The sequence below is a fragment of the Accipiter gentilis genome, chromosome 6 (assembly GCF_929443795.1).
Source record: "Accipiter gentilis chromosome 6, bAccGen1.1, whole genome shotgun sequence".
Lineage (NCBI taxonomy): Eukaryota > Metazoa > Chordata > Aves > Accipitriformes > Accipitridae > Astur > Astur gentilis.
This window is the reverse complement of record NC_064885.1, coordinates 12,540,010-12,560,255: the sequence shown is the minus strand read 5'-3', so window position 1 is coordinate 12,560,255 and position 20,246 is coordinate 12,540,010. Positions and strand designations below refer to the sequence as shown.

Below are 20,246 nucleotides of genomic sequence, written 5' to 3'. Positions count from 1 at the left end.
AGCCTTCCACTGCCTGTCAAGCTGACACTGGAACTGTTACAACAAGAGCCTGGAAGTTAATCAGTAGACTGTCCTTTCTTGTAAAGGCATCATTCCTGATGAACATTCAGCAACATTGCCTCCAAACATGACCTTCTTCTGTGTTACTGTTTCAGAAGCAATGGTTAATTTTTAAATGCGACAAGCTACCTTGCTCCTAATGTTTCTAATGCAACAAAGCATTTAGGTACTACCTGTCTTGACATGAACACTGACTTGAACTATGGGAGTAGTTCACCAGGGAACAGCTTAATTTTAAGATCCCTGAATGCTTTAAATTGAGGACAGGCTTTCTAGAAGACTCTCCCCAGCTCCACCACAAACTGTAACTTACCTGCATCACCATTTGCACATCAAGCTGATGGAGCACAACATTTCCCATCCCTCATCCTGCATAGAGGAACACATCCATACAGCCCACCAAGCAAAAAAAGTGGTATAAACACATTGGTGAAGAGCTAGTGAATCCTGCCTAACAGCTCTTCCTTGGAAAAGAAAAATTCCTCACCAAGTCATTATGGGAGAGGCTGGAAGGGGCTGGTATCTTGGGCAGCTACAGGTTTGTTTGGAAGAGAGCAGAGGGCCTTAGAGCAGAAGAGCATAGCATAGGGTGCTTTGTGTCCTACCCTTGATTCTTATTTGTGAGAAGGGATATTAAATTCCTAACATACCTTAATCAAGGGAAAAGTTAGCAGGTAACAGCAGCCTGGGAAACACTGTGCAAGAAGAAAGAATTCACCACAAACGAAAGAATGGCTCCCAACACAGCAGCACTAATATAGAGATTTTATTTCGACTGTATTGAGTCGTACAGCACATTTTGTTTGTCACAATGCTATCAAACTGATTTTAGAGTTTTTGGCCAGCACATTGTGACGCTGAAACTCACAAGAGCTAAAAGCAGTTTGGACTAATGGCCTGAACAGAAGGGCCAGGAGTACCTAGTTTCTGGCTTCCTTATTGCTTGCAGTCATTCCAACATGTGCAAAACAGGAGCAAATCCAGTTTCTTCTGCCAGCCCATTGGTCACCCTTCCATGTCTGGCAATGACTGCAAGGTACAAGGCAGGGGAGAATCCGAAGCAAGGTGCCTTCTCTTCCCAAAGCCATATTGGTTGTTCCCAGTATGGAAAAGAAGCAGAGTCCAAGTAAGTACAGGGTCTTCAGATGATGCTAGCTTTGCTCGCACTATTGGGATTTACGAAACCAGAGGCTGACATATCAAAGTGCAGGAAAGGGTCATTATTCCATTCCCTCCGATGGAGATGACAAACCATTAGCAAAAAGAATTGGGAGATCACAACAGTGTACAGTACTTTGCCTTGTTAGTAAATCAAATGTCCTCACAGGTCCTCCCCCCCACATATGAAGTCTCAGCTCATGAGGTGCAGAATATATCGGACATTTTCATTTAGCTGGAAAGAAAACCTGCATTTCTGCAAAGAAATGCCCCACTTTCAAACTTTTCTTCCTCATTAATATCCGCTGATTTCTTAGAAAGGAGGCAGGATGGATACTTCCCAAGGGATCTAGGGATTAAAAGCCCACCTTCTTTCTAAACCTTCCCTCCTTTCTAAACCCAGTTCCTTTCCCTTATAATGGGTTGGGATTCCTGCTCTCTAGTTTAAAGAGGAAGTAGAGAGACAATTACAAGTTGGCAACTCTGAACTTTGACCACTGTACAGGAGACAAAAAAGAAGTCAAATTCAAGAGGCATTTTAGGTATCACTGGGGCAAGTCAGAGAGATTGTTTCCACCACTGAGCAGATGCCACATGTCACGTTTATCTCTGTAGCTTGGCTGTACATCCTAAAGTGAAAAGCACAGACCGTAGTGTCTATGTCAGCCAGTGTCCTTCCCCACCCCCGTTTTGGTATCGATGCTTCATTCTCCCTTCTTCGGGTTACATTAAGTGCACAGAAATATATAGCAGCATTTGGACTGAAACCCTCACATACACCAGACAGCACATTCCAGGAGGTAAAACAACACATTATGGCCTATACCCTCAAGGTATCAAGTTTTCAGGATAAAGAGCAGTAGAAAGTGGAGAGCTGAGGGCAGAAAAGGGGAGGAGGAGCAACACAGGAACACGAGTTCTGTTTCCATGCCAGGAGAGGATCAGGGTGCCATTCCTGTGTAAGTACCAGGCTGTGACACGATCGCAGACAAAGCAGACGGGCAGAGCAGAAGTGAAAAAGCCAATCTCCCATCTCCCCGCAGTGTTGGGGGGCAGGGGCAAAGTCAAATGCATTCACCAATCCTAGCGGAGCGTGAAAACGGGCAAAATCTGCTCGGCCCGTTTTCAGCCAGAATGAATTTCTCTTCAACGCTCAAGAGAAAATCAATTAGTGATGGCTAGTGAGTCTTGTTCACCAAGCTGATCGCAAATCACACTCATGGAAAGAGAATCTACAGAACTGCTCCAGGCTGAGACCCTTCCAAAGCACACGTTACCACCTGGAGTCTGCCCTCTTCCTTCTCATACAGCAGCCTGCCTTTGTAGGGGGAGTTGGTTCTAAACATGCCTTTCTATTGCTTTGGGGGTACTTTGCACAGGCAATATCTGTGAAAACATTGCTTTCCAGCCCACAACACAGAGAGGTTGCAATCCCCTCTTTAGCCCTAGGTTGTCAGACTACAAGGTACGGGCCCACTGGTACCAGAGTGGGGACACACACCATACTCTCTAATCTGAGCTCCTCTGCTCCACATTGATAGTAAGACTGCTGAAGACAGTGCATTCAAGCTTGGCGTTCAAGTGTTGCACCAACGGCCTTCACGATTACAGTGGAGGCAGAGTCACCCTTCAAACCCATCAGAGAAAAGGCTGGGCTTAGACAGGTCTCTTGTCTGGCATTCAGCTGGAAGCTGTGGCAATGGGTTTCTTCAGATGTTGGCTCATGAGCTCCCTGGCACGAGACACTTGGATGTGGTCATAACAGGAGTTACAAACAAGGACAGGGTCATACAACTGCTGATCAGGGATGGGCAACTTCAGATGGCAGCAACCAGCACAAAACACGTTCCCACAGTTCCTGTCAAGGAGCAAGAAAAACAGTGAAAAGAGAGCTGGGAACTCCACAGCAAGACTTCAGCAAGCACAAAGGGGTGAAGTACCAGCCGTACTTATGACTTGTCAACATGTTTCTTAAAGTATGTACTGTGGTCTCGAGCGCAAGCTAAAAAGTGGCTAGCATGAAAAAGGGACTACCGGGCATTACTAGCCAGGAGAAGGATCAAAGGCCTTGGTAAAGGAGAAACAAGAACTATGTGGAATGGAAATCTGCAGGGAATTTATAAGGCCTGGTGAATAAAGACCTAAAACTTTCTCCTGGGAGCTGGAGGGAACAAACATCACAGACGAGCATTTTGTGAGGTTTGCAAGAAACAGGCTAAGAAGAAGAGTGAAACTACAGCAATAATATTTTTTACCTGCAGTGATGCCTCCGTTTGGCCAGCCAGAATTCACAATCGCAGTTAAAACAATGTGAGGCCATGTGGTCCGGAACCCACCGCGTGACCTAGGGCAAACGCCAATCCTCATCAGCTTTCAGTTTGTAACACCACAACGACTAGGTCTCTCTTAGGACCCCAGTGCAGGCTTTGGGCCACAACAGGTTAGCCCAGAGCGAGCCCATCCCACAGGTCCCCTTCTATCGGACACAAAAGCAGCTGAAGATGCAGAGGATGTGTTACAGGACATGGATGGCTGCTCTCTGCCTTGATTCCAGACCACTCTCTGCTGCCGTAAACCACCAAAGTTAGCTGCCAGAAAAGAAACGTTCTCTCCTGCTGCTGTAACAGGACACATACCTCAGTCTCCTTCTTATCAACAGGCTCCCAGCTCGCTTCTGACAAGCAGTCTTCACTATGATCAGAACAGAAATCCTCAGTGTCGCTGCCATCCGATTCCTTCAGACATGTCTGCAAAAAGAGACAAAGTCACAAGTCCCCTCAGCTGCCTCAGTTGCAGTCAAAGGCATTCCCTGCTCTGGCCACACTCAGTGTTTGCGGGGGGCACATGGGTGGCTCCACAGCTCTCTGCCAAAGGAGGTAAAGCATTCATGACTGTGTAGGAGCCATTGCTTGGCCCTGAAGAAGCAGAGATACCTTCAGGTGGCACGAGGACACAGTATGTGGACAGGAGGGGAACAGGGCTGAGGAAACACAGGAACAATCTTAACCACCCACTCTGAAAGTAAGAGAGTGAGAACTGTGGGCTGGAGAGGGCAATGTGAGGGGGGTTGCAGGGACCACCACTGCTGGAGCCATGCTGCCAGAGTTGGCGTGTTAGAGGCAGTTACTTACAAAGTCATCCTCGTAGTCCATCGGAGGCTCGGCTGGAGGGGCACAGAAGTGGCGGATGTCCAGGCGCAGCTGCAGCTCTCGCACCTGCCTGCGCAGCTGCTCCACCTCCTGCTTGTAGCTGGCCTCGATCTGCCGCAGCCTGTGCTGAATCACATCCGTGGGGAAGGGGAGCCCGTCATCATCCAGGTAGAGAGGAGGCACAGGAGAAGGACATTTTGGTGGCATATGCTTGGGACCAGGCGCTTGTTTCAGGTGGCAGGGTAGCCACGAATGGCTGGGCTTCCCTGTGGGGCCTGCAAAATGTGTGCTGATGTGGCCAGAGCAGACTGAGGGTTTCGCACCTTCTCTGGCAGACCACTGGCCACTGAGGCACAGGCCTGGTGCCCGCAGAGGTTTGCTGCTCAACTTCTTGCTACAGCAGCCGTAGGAGAGGAGGTGTCTGGGTGCGGGCTCCCCACTGGGGAGTGATGTCACCATTCCTTGAAAACTGTCCCAGTTGGACCCCAGGAAGGAGAACTCACTGCTTTGGCTCTGGGAAATGGGCTTACGCCATTGCTCTAGTGGGACTCTCCCCAGCTGGCTAGGCTCCTCACAGGGCACACTCCTTCCAGCATCGCCTTTCCCATTGTCTTCATACAGGCAGGGGATGCCCCGGGCAGGACCTGGGGTGTTCCCACACGGGGCACTTGGTGCCAGGGACTCCTGGCTGGGAATGTCTTGGCAGGAGGTGTTTCTCTTGGGGCAGACTCCTCCATTGGACACCATGCCAATAGCCTTCAAAGGTTCCTGGGGACAGGTTTCTAACTGCTTTCCAGAACTGGTAGAAACCCTGTCAACATTTTCCTGTCCAGAAGGATTTGGAGCTGGACAGGTGCCATCCAGTTCCTCCACGCATGTTCTGTTTCCCTTTTCTGCCTCCAGAGAGACGCTGCTTGCTGGCACAGAAGCCCAGCTGCTCAGTTGCTTGCTATGCCCCTCATGCTCAGCACAGCTGCTACAAGTGCTGTTGGCTTGTAGGGGAGTGTTTTCCTCTTGCTCCTCCACCTGCTGTGTCTCTCCAGTAGCCACCGCACTGCCTTCGCCCAAGTGCGGCTCGGCTCCCTCAGTGGTGGTGTGCCGGGCTTCCAAACCCACCCGGACTTCCTGACAGTGGTTATTCAGGTTGGGATCACTAGAAGTGCGGGTCAGCGGGCTGCTGGAGTCGCAGGCTGAGAGCAGGTCATCCATAGATCTTGTCTTTGGTAATCTAGAACCCAAAAGCAAAGCAAATCTCCTAAAAAAACTCCCGAAACTTCCCTCATTTCAGACAAAACTGGGTGAGGGAAGGGAAATGTTTCTAATTACAGATCATGGGGTGGGTGGGGAGGGGCGGTGCAGCAGCATGAGCTGAAATGCACGACACTACAGCCTGGCCTCCACTATCTGCCTTTTTAGGCACAGCAGGGAGCTGTACATGTTCTTCTTCAAGTGGCTGAGACAATGCTACAGAGCACTTGCTCTCCGCAGGAAAGACAAGAACAGGTAAAACAGAGGAACTACAATGAGCAAAGAGGAAAAGAAGGCCTGTGGGTAGGTGGCAACCTGGGCCTGGAGCGCTAGGCTCTTACCTATCCAAACATCTGCCGCTGAACTCCTGGCTCTGAGATCCAGGAGGCAGGTAGATGTTCATATCATCCTGTCCCAGAGGATGTGGCGAGGAAGCTGGGAGATACACTGCTGTCCAGACATGCAGCGCTCGCACGTGGCACACTGGATGCAGCACCTGCAACAACCACTTACAATCAGAGATGAATGCAAAAGGAAACCCCTCCAGTGTCTCCTGACAGTCCCTGGTGCCTGGCAGGCAGAGAGCCTGGAGAGCTGGGCAGGAGCTCTACTGACCTGCTCAGACCCTGGCATATACAGAAGATTGTGGAAGTTCTTATTGCCAGCCCGCAGGAGGGACCACACGGAGCAGGTACGCTTGTAGATGTTGTGCATCTCTCGCTCGCAGGGGCTGTTCCCAAGAAAGGTCCCGTAGAGGCAGGAATACGTGTGCTGCACCAGCTTCACCTGCAGCATTAGAAGGGGAACAACTGTCAGGGCCATTGGGAAATGGTGTCTCCTGTCTACGGGGCAAACCTCTTCCACTCCTCTGGGATGGCTCACATACTCCCTACTCAGCTGTCGACCCTGCTGCTGTCCTCTCTGCCACACAGGGCAGGACAGAGAGGGGATAGCAACAGGAATCACTTAGATTAAACTGAAAGCAACAGTCAACTGATACCATACCCATCCCTCTATAACCCAAACCTATATTATTTGATAAGGCAGAGATTAATAGCTATAATTTCCCTAAATTTTTTTTTAAATGTTTCAGATTCCTGTTGCTCTGATATGCAAATCAGTCTTTTAATCAAAACAGTGCTGCTGATGGTGTCTGAATTCACTGGGCTAGAAAGGGACCTGGAGAAGAAGAGATTCAAAGAAAGCAGAGAATATAAACCCTTCGCTGTGCGATCTGCTAGGCATTCCAAGCCTGCAGCACCCACTGGGAGGAGGAGGAAATTGCAAGCAGCTAACAGAAGCCGGCAGAAGCATCGCACATACAGAACGAGGTCAAGATACCACAACTGAAGGGCAGGGCTGGACCCACACAGTCAAGGTATGGCAGGAATGCCAGCAGAAAGCCCAAGCACTACTCAGACACTTTCCCATTTTTAAAGAATTCAATTTTTGTTTTCTTTCAACTACAACACTGTAAAATATAATGGTGTTCCCTCTGCCTCTGCTCACATCTGTTAAGGGATAGAGAGGTGTTTGTGTGCATGTTTCTTACCAAAAAAGCTTCATTAAATTCAAAGAGGCAAGGAAATTGCTTCAGAAGCTGATGAACAGCATCCAGCCACTGGAGAAAAACTGGGCACTGCTCGTTCTGATCTTCCACCTTCTCCTGGTGACCACAGCGATCACCAAACTTGTGACCAAAATCCAGCCAATCTGATTCAACCAGCACCTGGAAACCCTGTGAATAAAAGAAAAGACTAACTGCAGACACTTTGCTGTAGACATGTAGCAGGACAAGGCAAGCCCCATCTGCCAGCAGTGCTAGGCAAACTCAGGACTTCTGAAGGGCTGGAAAGGAGGCTACATTGGTGCTTGGTTTGGGAGCGAAGCTACCTGAACGTCAGACATTTCCAAACACAAACTAACAGCTGTTATTTCTATACAATAAACGGCTTAGAGAATATGCACAATTAAGAGTAGGGAAGCAGCTGAACCTTGAACACAGATTATTTACCACAGTACTTCAAGTTGGGCAGAGGAGTGAGGTACAGTTCACTGAAAAAGGGCAGGAAGAGAACATGGAAAAACCCAACAGCCACAACAGTAGCTCTGAAACACCACTAAGCTTATTGACAAATGCGATCTTGCTCCTTTCTCTGGAGACTCCGAGACAAAAGCTGCCTTTTAACAGACATGAAATAGCAGCATAGCACAACTCCTACCTCCATGGTCCTATAGTAAGGGTCCAGAAGAATCTTTGCCAGTGCTACAATCTGTGGAGTCCTGTCCCAGCCGTCTGAGCAATGAACCAGCACTGGACGCCCTTCTCTGTCAACTGCATTGGAGACCAGCACTGCTGCCTTCAGCATGACAGAAAGGTGCTGCAGCCACTTGGTACTCTCCAGGGCTGAAAGCCAGCTAGAAGGTGTGCAGAAAGCAAGAAAATGGTTGCTTAGCTATCCAGTGTAAAAAAAAAAAAAAAAAAAATTTAAGCTAAGTCTTTTTGGAGTCCTCAGTGAAAAATCAATCTTTTCTAAAACATGTTCAAGAGGAGCCAGCCAGCCTGGGAATAAGTGCAAAGAATCCAACCCCTAATTTCAGTTTTTCCCAGATATGTTTTAGAAACCCTCAGAGGACACACACAACCAAGTGACACTGAGGCAGTGCTACAATCCCTTCTAGGTTACCAGGGATCAAAATAAGCAGCATTCAAGCACTGTGAGCACTTTTCTATCCCTCCATTTTCCGAGGTAGAACCCTGGGATAGGAAAAAAGAAAAGGGAGGGAAAAACCCCAAGGACACTGACAGATGAGTTGAAGTCGGCTAGAGAACAGTCACTTACTTGCTGGGGTCTGGCACCTGACTGCAGACAGCACGCAGATACTGGAAGCTGTTCCGGATGGAGTGGATGTTGGCCATGCCCATGAACACGACTTCACAGTTTGGGTAATACTCTGAACACAACAGAGACAGAAACATTCAGCAAGAGCTGCTGCCACCGCAGCAACTGCCTCCATACGGTTCGTTTAGCTGTCCCCTTACAGCACCAGTTCTGGTCTCCAGCTAGGCAGTTTTTCTACAAAAGCCTTGTGGGCCAGCAGCGATATATCTGGAATAATAGACTTTTTTTGCAAGCGAGAAGGGGAACGTGTTCCCAGAGACTGAGTACGAAAATGCTGACCCAACCCCCAACTGTGCTCTAGGACCCACTTGACACAGCAGATCCAAGAGGAAGATGTTTCGGGATGTGCTTAGCCCTCTGTACCTTCACATTCACAGCCACCTCCCTTCGCTCTGTTGGCCACAGCTGCAGTGTAGGACCTGGCATCCAGAATCAGCAGCTTCTGAGGAGTTCCTGCGTTCTCCACGCCTGAACATGCGGTCAGGGATGAGTCTGCAGAGACAGCATGGACTGAGTTCCCAGCACCTTCCTCCCTCCTATGGCAGGCCTCCAGTGCCACCCAACACTGGCCGTGAATGAGCCCAGAGACCTGTCCCACACACTGCATGCTGTCAAGGTGTGACAGGGCCCAGATTATCCATCTGGATATCGGGTTTAAAACTTGCATTGCTACAGCCCTGTTAGCAGCAACAGCAACACTGGGGTGTAGGAAGCACTAAATAATTCACACACTTAGGAGAGAGTAGAAGGCAGTAAGCTGTCTCACCGAAGCCAGCATCGCAGGCCTCACTGCCGTCGCTGCTCCCGTTGTGCAGCAAGCCACCAGATACCTTCACTCCAGGGTTCAAGGCACAGGCTTTGGCAATAGATGTCACAAGATACTCATCGTCAGCATTTCTCCAGCCCCACCAGCTGATTTCAGGCTGGCTGCAGCGTGCAATCACCGCTCCATTGCGCACATGTCTGCAGAGGAAGGGAGAGCCTAATGAAGCCCCCTGGAAAGGTGAGGAACAACCCCAGCAAACTTCACCTACAGTCAGCACCTGTGCAACCCTCCTCACTGCTTTTTCTACTGCATTTAATCTTGCATTCAAGCAGTGAAATGGGGCAGGGCATTTCAAATAACCATTATTCATAACAACAGCAGTGACACGGAGGCTGTCACTCTCGCATCACAGCAGTGAGGAACAGAAGATGGCTGTGAGTAGCACAGGAGCAGCTAATGGAGCTGGAACAGCTGGCAAAACAAGATTGCAGAGGAGTGGGTCACTGCAGTGCTTGCTGGAGCAGCTGTCGGGAACAACCAGTGCCAGTGGATGGTGGCAACTCTAGGGTCAGCTGCAGCTCGTGGGACATCACCTCCAGGACTGATGGCTGTGCCCTGGGACTCGACTACCACTGAAATGAATGGGGAGTTTCTGCAGCAAGGGGAAAGCTGCCAGTTGTTCTAGCCATTACTCTGCTAAGCCATTTTTATATTTTTATTTATAGTAATACACACATATATATTATTATCTATAAATATATAATACACAAAATATATATTATTGTGTATAGATAGGTAAGTATTTATATATTAAACCAGAGAGGAGAACTTTAAATAATTATGGTTGTACTTTGGGAAAGTAATAGTTATTTATTTAATTATAATGCTCTCCCATTCTCTTTCTTTTTTTCCTCCCTTAAAGTACGTACCGATTGTTAAACCATTTCATTTATCACTTGTAAGTTAGAAAGATTAGCTCACTCAGCATCAGACTGGTTAGTTTCTGGGTGGAGGCCTGAGCTGGTGTTTATTAACAATCCCTAAAATGTGAACCCTACCCTGGCTGTTGCTTACTGACACCTGGCAGAAGGCCTGAAGTAGGAAGAAGTGTTCATTTTCCACATGAACACACCAGTCAAGTCATTCACAAATGGCCCGGAAAAGGGAATGGACCATTAGGTGACAAAGTTGCTGGTGATACAGAATTATCCAGGAGAGTCTATGGCTGTCTGGAAAAAGTTGCAAAGGATGTCATGATACTGGGTGATAAAAATAGAGTCTGAAATTTAGTATTAATAAATGAAAAGTATTTACAGATGATCAAAACATAACCTCAGCTATGACATGGAGCAGTTCGGTACAAACCAGCGGCCAAATCTCAAAGACTTTGAAGTCACTGTGGGGCTATCAAAAAGCCTCAGCTCAATGCTCAAGACAAGCAAAAAGGTTAAGGATGTGCTAGCAGTTATTTGGAAAAGAACAAGACAGAAAATATGGCATCACATCTTAAACATCTTCAAAATGACACAAATTTCTCACTAATCTATCTCAAAAAGGATAATGTAGTACCCAAACCTCCAGAGTAGGCGGCAAGGACAATCTGAGGTATAGAAGAGCTTCGCTATAGTGACAACTTAAATACGAAACAACTCCCCACCATGAGAGAAGGACAATAATGGATGAGAAGCATAAAAGATCATGAAAGATATAAAAAAGGGAGTTTGGAAGATTAGTCTTATTTTTCTCCAACAGAAACACAAACAAGCGCTGGAATGGTCACGCCATACATTTAAGAAAAACAAGAAGTATTTTTTGGACAACAAACAAAACAGACAGCAGACTCACTGCCACAGTGCAATGTGGAAGTATAAACTGGTTCCAAAATACATTAAGGTCGTGGAAAGTAGATCCACCAAGTGACCACAAAACACAATCACATTCTCCTGAATATCTGTTGTAGGAAATGTAAGTCACTGGCTGCTCCAAAGATGCACCAGGAAAGAATACCTGCATACCTGTCCCATTTGTTACACTTCCCCAAGATGCTATTCCTGGGGCCTGGCCCTTCTTGGGAGACAGGATAACAAACTGGACAGCCCCGCACCTCAGTTCTTCACAACGGTGCTTGCCCCTCCCTATCCCACCACCCCTCATGCAGCACCTCTCTGAAGATGAGCTGGAATAAGAACAAAGATGTAGATAAAGCACCTAACAAACCACATCCAAGTATTATTTTTTTGTTTGTAAATCAACAGCTCTGAAAAAAGTTGCATCAGTGGCAAAGTAGGGGACATAACACTCTAGATCCTAAAATGCACTAGCACAAGCCTCAACCCATCGCCCAAAGGCTGTATAGTTGCCAGTGAGGGCTATTAGAAGCACTCTTGAAGGTATCTCTTTTTCTCATCCCACTCCACTATGAGGGGCTCTGCTGTTCCACAGAGGATGACAGTGCCTGTTCCTGTTATTTTCTGTAAGGCAGCACACCAAGAAAATGAGTCGAGGCTTTGAATGCCTTCTAACAGCAGTGCACAGTATCTTGCCAGCAGCTACTGCAGTTTGCAGGAATGATTTTGCTTCCCAAAGACAAGGTCCCCTTATTCTCCTGAGGCAACTTATCAATAAACGCAGAAAATGTATTATTGTTAATGACACCTCATAGACAGTACTGACAAAGACGTTAAACTGAAGACTTCCACATGTTCAGCTAAGTCAAAATACCGTGAGGTCCTTTTTCTTTCAGTGCCCTCCTCTGCTGCTGTTTTGTTTTGCAAGGTGACTTACAGAGCAGTCACTCTCAGAACATCTATTCCTGTCTTCGGGATCACTCAAGGATGGTTATGCAGACAGCAGCAAAGGCTTTGTTTATACTAGTAAATGAAACAGAGCCAAGGTGTGGACTTAAGCGCCGGTCTGTGATCCTCCAAGCTTGTTTGCTAGCACACCCACAGTTTTTGGCCTGTGCCAACCAGCACTTTCCCAGACAGCGCCTGAGCACGTTTTTGGGAAATGCAGATGCTGTGGCAGGGACTGCTCCCAACAGGCTGTTTGGATGCAATGGCACTGTTTTGGGGTGCAGAGGGTAGAAAAAGAGTTTAGCTGTGTAGACTACTTGAAGTCAGCAGTAGCCTGCTTAATGCAATACTACAAACATTACCAAAGAGTTACCATAAACTCAGAAAACTTCTTGGTGGCACAAACTTCTCAGTACTGCAACAAACGCTGCACAGCGGATGCCCTTGAGGTAGCCAGTTTCAAGAGACATTATGACATGCCAATAAACACAAGGAAATATGACCAGCATCGATGAGCATGAAGTCACCAGCAAGCAGAAAGTGTAGCAGGTGCCAGTGGATGAACAAAAACACAACTGAGCTTGCAATGAGCTTCCCAGGTCAGGGCAGCAGCCATAGCTTGACTCCGCATTCCCTTGCTAATCTCCCCAGCTCAAGCATATGAAGCATTTCTGGTCTTTTCTTCCTGGGGATTTTTTCTAGAGGTTTTCCTCAAAGAAAAAAGCTCCTTTTTTGAAACTGGAATGGTAGATGGTGCCATAGTGTTTTAGCTTACGTGGACAAAATTATTTCTTAGGGATCCTCACTTTAGTCTTAATGACTTGGGACCCTTTCAGAATCCAAAGCTGGAGTATGAGGTGCCTTTGTAATTTATCAGTTGAGCTTTTACTCCCAGATTCATTCAGGGCCAAGGTTAGAGCACATCTGCTGTTAGTACATGACATTTAACCCATAACAATCATCCAGAAAGCATCAACTAATATCTCCCAAGTCCCCTCTCTGTTATTTTCTGGCCATAAGAGGGCTCATCCACAATGCAAAGTCAAGTAGCTTAGCTGAAAACACAAGAAAATGCTGAGAGAGGGTTTACAGAGCTGTCACCTAAAGGTTCTCAACTGAGACGCACGTATGCAAGTGGTTTCACTTCCTGAGTCTCTGGGTTAAGCTCCTGGCTCACTCTGGCATGATCTGAAAGCCTGAGACCCAGCGCTCAGCCACGGGGCTGGAGCAATATCCACTGTTTGCCCACCACTTCCCTGACAGCCACTGCAGCACAAACACGGGCAAAGGTCATGCTGAGCATCTGTGAGGAGCTCTCTTGCTAACTTAGTCCCTAGGTCTTCTGAAGGTGGCTGTGTAGACAGAGTAATAACGAGGAGCAGCTCACATACAATGCCCGTCTACCTCTGTAGTCAGCTAAATAATTAATTGCATCCTTTGTGTTGTTTTAAAAGTGAATTGTGCCTGGAGGCTCCTGCATCTCCACTGAGGACTCGGAGATGGAGACCTGAATTTCTGCTTTGCTTAAAAGCTAAATTATACTTTTATTAAAGAAAACTGATAATGTGGTACCTTTGGTGTTATGTTTTACAGACCTGACTGTGACCCAATGAATTCAGCCTTGTTCTCCAAAAGCTCTGAAGTCTACCAAACAGTCCTGTGGTTACAGAGTCCCTGGGCTACATGTACCTGAGCCCACTTGTCCACTCCCTCCTGAGCTATGAGTGAGGAGGAGGAGCTGAGCATGAGGTTTTTCCTTTCTTCCCCCTCCATACAGCACAAGGCAGTCCAGAAGCAGCCATGGCCCTCATGGACCCTCCTGGCCAAAAGACTTCAATCTCAGGGGCAAGGGTTAAAGAGTGCATGAAAATGAGAGATACATATGGGCAAGGATTTGTCCCATCTTGTAACATCACTTGTCAGCATCTTCTAATCTGATCCCAGGCTGCAAAGGGTTGCAGCTCAGCTTGTAAATTACTGGGTACCATTACAGTGATATTATAAAGCAAGGAACAAAATAATTGTTAGAGTAGCAAAAAGACACAGCTTTGCCCTCGGGTGGGGAGGCACACTGGGACCACCTCCAGCACCCAGCCATTTTTAGCAAAAGTAATCACAAATACAATTAACTTTTTAGCTGACTTGGCTACAGAGAGGGAAAGGCTCCATATGATAAGCAAGAGTTCATTATTACTCTGCTGTAGAATTTAGTTCTTCTACAAGAAGTAACACACTGTGTTTTGCCAGCATCTAACAGCAAACCGTGTAACTTGAAGGTGTAGAGTTAAGGTATGTGTAAATTCACTGGTTTTATTTCCTGGCTTTTGTACTTCCCAGGGTTGTCCTTTGCTGTGCAGCTCTGATATTTTCAAAGCTTTTTATATTTGGATTTAGTAATTGCTAACACAGAGTCTAAGGCTAGAAACCGTAACATACATTTTACAACATGCACGCTGGCTGGGTGCACCTAATTCAACCAGCATCCCATTTATTTCAAACATGTCAAGTCTCCCAGAAGACACATTTAATGAGAAACCACCCCCCTACCCTGAAAAGCCCTGCTTTATTTGCTGCCTAACCTCCTGCATCCCCCGGTATAGAATATTTACCACTTACTGAATCAGAGTTCAGCCACATGCAAACACTTCATTCTGTTACCTAAATGCCATCAAACTCAGAAATCAGACAAAACAGAAGTGATTTGCACTTGGGTATTAAAAGGTATGTCCAGGCCTGAACACCTAGTTGAGAACAGGGCCACACAGCAGGCTCATTTTGGCTGAGATTTCTTTTCAAAGTAGCAGCAAAGCAAGTACCAATCTGTGAAAAAGTTTTGAAACTCAGAGAAAGAGAACCTTAATTTGACATAGTGTTCTTGTTCCATCTCCCATAGGAGGAAAGTCACCCACATCTTCAGGGCTAACTGGAAGCAGGAAAGAAGCAGCAGTTACTGGAACGTTGTTTCTCCCTTCTGGAGAACACCCTGCACTACTGTCACAGACTGTGTGCCTAGAGAGGCTGATGCGTGTGCTGGGAGGAGGAGTCCTGAGAGCAGCACGTTTTCAGGCAGGAGGCAAAAGGAATACACAGCATGAGGACCAGAACACCGCTATCGCTGTCACCCCGTAGCTCCACAGCCCTGTACACGTGCTCTGCTAACCTGGCTTCACAATACCCAGCACAAGACTACGAGGAAGAGGGCAGCTGTTGTGGGTCTGGGGGAGAGCGCTGCTTTGGTTTTGCATTTACCTGTACACTACCACAGGGATCCTTTTCCATGACCTAAATGAAGCCACGTTCTCTAGCTCCTTATCGGTGATCCAGACAGGGACCAGCAGCTTCTGGGGATAACTGGAACAAAGCCTGGAAAAAAGAAAGCATATGAAGGCAAGATGAGGACTTGGCAATCAAAAATCTGCACCAGAGAAGCTGTGCAGAGAGAGGGCAGGAGCAGCTCACATTTCCCCAAACTCAGCATGCAGGGCTTCAGCTCTTCCTCTTCATATCTGTCTTGGTACAGTCTCAACATGGGAAAAGTGACCCAAAATATCCTGTCAGGAATGAGCTGAGAGAAAACAACTTCCTTCCACCTCAGGCCTCACCTCCAGGCCCATACTAAGTACCCCAGTAATTCCCAAGGATGCCTTTGGAGCATCCTCTGGATTTAAGAATTCATGAGGGTTTAGGGGAACAGTCACTAATTTATGTGGGGTTTTGGTTTTCTTGCAGCACTTGCAAATGCAGAAACACACACAGCTTCTGGTAAATGATCTGCCACTTTCTGCAAGGCAGAAAAACAGATCACCACTGAGAAGCTTTACACATTTCTCTGCAAGGAAGACATGACTCTGCCCAGAAAGATAGATGGTGATTTGGTGTATGTTATAATAAAATGACATGAAGGACATCTAAAAGAATATCTTGTTTGGTGGGGTGCCAGAAATCAGATTCCTAATACACATCTGAACACGTGCCAGCAGTGAGAGGAATGTGATGGGCAAGCCCCTACCCAACCCAGTCCCCTGGTGAAAAAACTCACAGCACGCACAGCTAATAGCAGGAAGCACCCAACTCTTCAACAAGCAGAGCTACAGTACCAGAGGAGCCCCACATCTGAATGAATCTAAGCGCAAAGCAGTTCAGCTGAAATGGAAATTCAGTTAGTGGGGAGGATGGGAAGAGGCAATGAGATTGTGAATGCTTAAGTCCCAAGCAAAATGCTAAAAACCCAACTGCAAGTACATTAACAGCAGGGCAAGAAGGGAGCCAAGGGAAAGAGGGAGGCAGCCAAACAGTGCACACATAAAAATCCAGGAGCGCAGGGGCTTCCTGGTTACTGCAGCTACTACCCCTGCAGCTTCCTGTCCATGCTGCTCACAGCATCCGCTGCATGCAGGGCAGGTCGAAGGCTGCAGAGACAAAGCACTGCCTGGATGCTGGACCAGCTGAGCTCCAGCAGCCCAGGCAGACAAAGCTGTACATGGCAAGGGACATCAAAGAGCAGCTCTAACTCCAGGCTATAACCCACATCATTCAGAAGGAATGTTTCAGGGCAGATGGGAAGCAAACTGAGGGGGGTGAAACTATCCAGCTGGTAAGCTCCAGAGGGTGGCCTGGTATTCCCCTGAGTCCAAGCTATCCCAGCTGATGCCAATAGGCACAATACAGTACTTGGTAACATTTAGTTTGCGATGCTAGCAAGGAACTCCCTGCCATGTTAGAAGATGGCACTTCACACAGTGTCTAGACAGCTTCTCAGAAAGCCCCAGGCAGAAAGCAAGATTGCTTTACAGGATAAAAACAAGAGGGTGAGGAAGAGGAATCCAGGAAGCAAAATTAAAGCTGTCAGGTAAGAAGCTGAAGACCAGGATGTCTAGGTTTGGACATCTCTGAAATGCCTCAGATTCCATGTGTAAAGTTGGTGAGGAAATTAGAGAAGCATTGAAGTGTGACTGAGAATAAAGGTATGTGGAAGAGGGTTAGCACCTGTTAAGATCTGGAGAAAATTTTGCAATAGCTAAGTCTATACAAGAATGGGCTTCATCAAAATGAAAACAGAATCAGTTCCCTGGCAATTCAGAGAAAACATTATAGGAGATGTCTTAAACTAAAAATTGGGGAGAGTCAGCACAGGAGAGGTTCAGGAGCATATCTTCTAAGTCACTAAAACTCTGTAGCGTTAGGAAAACAGTAAGACAGAATTCAGTAAAATTCAGGTAGGAAACAGGACAGCCTCAAGAAGTTAAGCCAAATTTAAGCAGGGCACATAAAAACAGGCAATGAGGTCAAGACAAACAGACCTGTGCTTCTAGGCTAGAATTCCAAAAAATAGAGGAACTGAAAAGCCAGGATAAATAAGTATGTTGGCTTAACGGCATCTTACAAACTTGATATAAGGAAGATAATTAGTGGTACCCTAAATTTCAGAGTACAAGCTTTGTAGGAAGACCAAAATAGATTGTGCTAGTGAACGAAGTGTTCCAGGAAAATGTGTAGGTAATAGTGTGAGGCTAAGAGTTATCAGCATCCACAAGCAATGCAGAATATGCATGGATTCAAATCCCAAGCCTAAAGAAAGACAGGATAGCATTGAGGCTACACTACCAACCACTGGAGCAACTGTAACAACATCCACGAGAGTCTGGAAGAGAAGCAGAAAGGCTGTAAGGGCAGAAATTGCCATGGGAGACTTGTGTTGCTTCCACATAAAATGCATAAGCATCACGATAATGCATGAGACAAAGGCGACATTTTTAGATGCGATCAGCTGCTTCTTGCTGCTACCAGCCAAATAATACAGAAGTACATAACTCTTCCCTTGGTCCTGAACTGCTCCAAAATAGAATAACAGAAAAATCGCTTTGTTACAGTATTCATCACACAGTAGAATTCAGCAATATTTTTAGATGGGATAAGCTTCCCATGCCAGTAACAATGAGTTTCAGAAAAGGCAGGAGGAAGCTTGCAGATGATATGATGGTTATTTAAACATGCTACTCAATGGTAATATAAAATGCATCAAAAAGATCAGAAGAGTTGGCAGAGTTAAACAGTGAACAAAAGAAGTATTTCAGAAACAAAAGGACATCCTTCAAAGAGGGGAAATATTTCCAAAGGACATAAGAAGCCAAATGTGCACCTGAATTTAAAAAACAGTAAAAATGAGACACGTCATGCAGTTTTTGAGAAATGACCTGTTAAAAGATTAAAACTCTGAAGACGTTTTTCAAACATCTTGGAGGTATCAGCCTGCTACTGAAACTAAAGGTCTAATAGATCAGCAAGATCACAGCAGAAAATCAAAACTATTTGCACTGGTGTTCAGCAGAGGAGCCCACAAAGAAGCTGCCAGACCTAACCCTGTCTTATAAGGGACAAGGAACAAGAAGAGATTAATGCAGAAACTTCTGCAGGGGAAGTTTTAGAACAATCTGCTAGGAACAAGGAGTGGCTAATCACCAGGACTAGATAATTCTCAACACTTCTATAGCAACCCAAATGCGTACCAGGTGAACGATTAACTGAGATGTGTAAGCTATTGCTTACCTTGCCGTGGGTGCCAGAGGAGTGAAAGGTGGCAAACACTGTATCAATTTTGTAAAAAGGTCTCTGGGGCAAATGTGGGAAACCACTGCAGTCTGACTTCTGTACAAAGCAACTGACTGTCACAGTTGGTACAAGGGTAAATATGGTGCACTTGGGAAGTCAACACAGTTTCTGCGGAGGGATGTTGCGCATCACCTATGTAGAGTTTGCTGGAAACATCACTGTACGAGCAGATACAGCTCATGTGGCTGACTGGATTTGGATTTTCAGAAAGGTTTTCTTGAATTTTTTGTTTGTTTTACAGGTCGCTCACCATAGACTTGAAGGAAGCTCCTCTTATGAAACAGTAAGTCTCGAAAAGATAAGAAATAGTACAGAACTTCAGTGGTCATTTTTCACAACAAAGGGAGTCCTAGGGGGAACCATGCTTGTCCCCATGTTGTGCAATATGCTTACATGTCCCATGAGAAAGAGATGAACAGCGAAGTGATGTGGGTCACAGAGGGGTGGCCTGAAACACCCCTGGGACCATACTGACCCAGGACACTGAAGGAAACATTTTTGAAACTGTGAGGTTTGATCCCAGAAAAAGGTGGCTGTAACAACACAAATGTATAAATCGGCACAAACCACACCTACAGACAAGGACTGACAAAGCATCTTCTTAGCACAAAGGTAACAGCCCGTCCAGTGAGAGAGGCCTCCCTTCACAGAATGCAAACACATGCTTTATCGCTAACAGTCCTCATAGACTTATTGTCTACACATTCATATGGCAAATACAAGCAAGAACACTAATTATCACTTTTCCCATAAAAGCAAAGTATAGTACTAAAATTGGTAGAGAATTGTAACAAAATAAGACAAAATATTAATTAAGAGCACCCACAGAAACAAGCAGGAAACGTCAGCTGCCTAAACCAGTGACACAGAACTCCAGACAGCTTTTTCCTCAAAGTCAAAAATAAACAAACCCACAATTGTAAAAAGATCAAAGCTGAAAACAAGCATCAAGACTGAAGGAAAGGTGAATGTTTTTTTTTTTCCTTTTTGAAGGAACTACGCGTGCATCAAATCTACCAGCATTAAGGCCGATATGAAACAACTCCTACCTTGGGCAGCATGGGTGCACCAGATAGGGAATGCCAGAATGTGTCCATTTCTCTGGTTATACAGATCACTGAAGATGTGAGAGCCAGGGACAGATCATGCAATAATTTCATTATCGTGTGCTGAAATAGTATACTATTATCAAGACTGAAGGAGTGGTTATTACATGCTTGTATTGCTCTAATTTTATGATGGCTGTCGCCAGGAAGAAGATAATAGCTTCCAGATAAGGACATCTCGCAACAGACTTGAAAGACAATGAACAAAGCCATTACCTTGGAGTATCCTGTCTCTAACAACACTGTTTTGCCAATGCTGGGAAATAAAAGATAAAAGGACTATAAACAGTTAAAAAGTAACCCGATTCCTGTGAATAGAGGCAGGTGGTAATGATCAAAAGCCAGGGCAGGATTTAAAGACACACTCTCTGAAGCAGCAAGAGAGAACTGGTTTCTGAGTTGCACAAGCAAATTACACCACCTTTGAGATCTTGGGATGTCTGCAAGAAGCT

The 20,246-nt window shown here is 46.2% G+C and overlaps 1 protein-coding gene across 9 annotated transcripts in view; it reads right to left on the bottom strand.

Moving 5' to 3' along the window:
- Window positions 1-810: 810 nt before the first annotated feature.
- Window positions 811-20,246, bottom strand: part of MTMR4 (myotubularin related protein 4) — a 62,784-nt gene continuing 43,348 nt past the window's right edge. For all 9 annotated transcript variants that reach the window (XM_049802300.1, XM_049802294.1, XM_049802298.1 and 6 more), the window contains 12 exons: window positions 15,329-15,442; window positions 9,285-9,481; window positions 8,882-9,010; window positions 8,459-8,570; window positions 7,838-8,033; window positions 7,168-7,353; window positions 6,231-6,401; window positions 5,957-6,111; window positions 4,350-5,595; window positions 3,855-3,965; window positions 3,474-3,562; window positions 811-3,076 (listed from right to left, as the gene is read on the bottom strand). In XM_049802300.1, coding sequence (XP_049658257.1) covers window positions 2,899-3,076; window positions 3,474-3,562; window positions 3,855-3,965; window positions 4,350-5,595; window positions 5,957-6,111; window positions 6,231-6,401; window positions 7,168-7,353; window positions 7,838-8,033; window positions 8,459-8,570; window positions 8,882-9,010; window positions 9,285-9,481; window positions 15,329-15,442 — 2,884 coding nt within the window. In that variant the 3' untranslated portion in view covers window positions 811-2,898. The remainder of the gene's footprint in view (window positions 3,077-3,473; window positions 3,563-3,854; window positions 3,966-4,349; window positions 5,596-5,956; window positions 6,112-6,230; window positions 6,402-7,167; window positions 7,354-7,837; window positions 8,034-8,458; window positions 8,571-8,881; window positions 9,011-9,284; window positions 9,482-15,328; window positions 15,443-20,246) is intronic.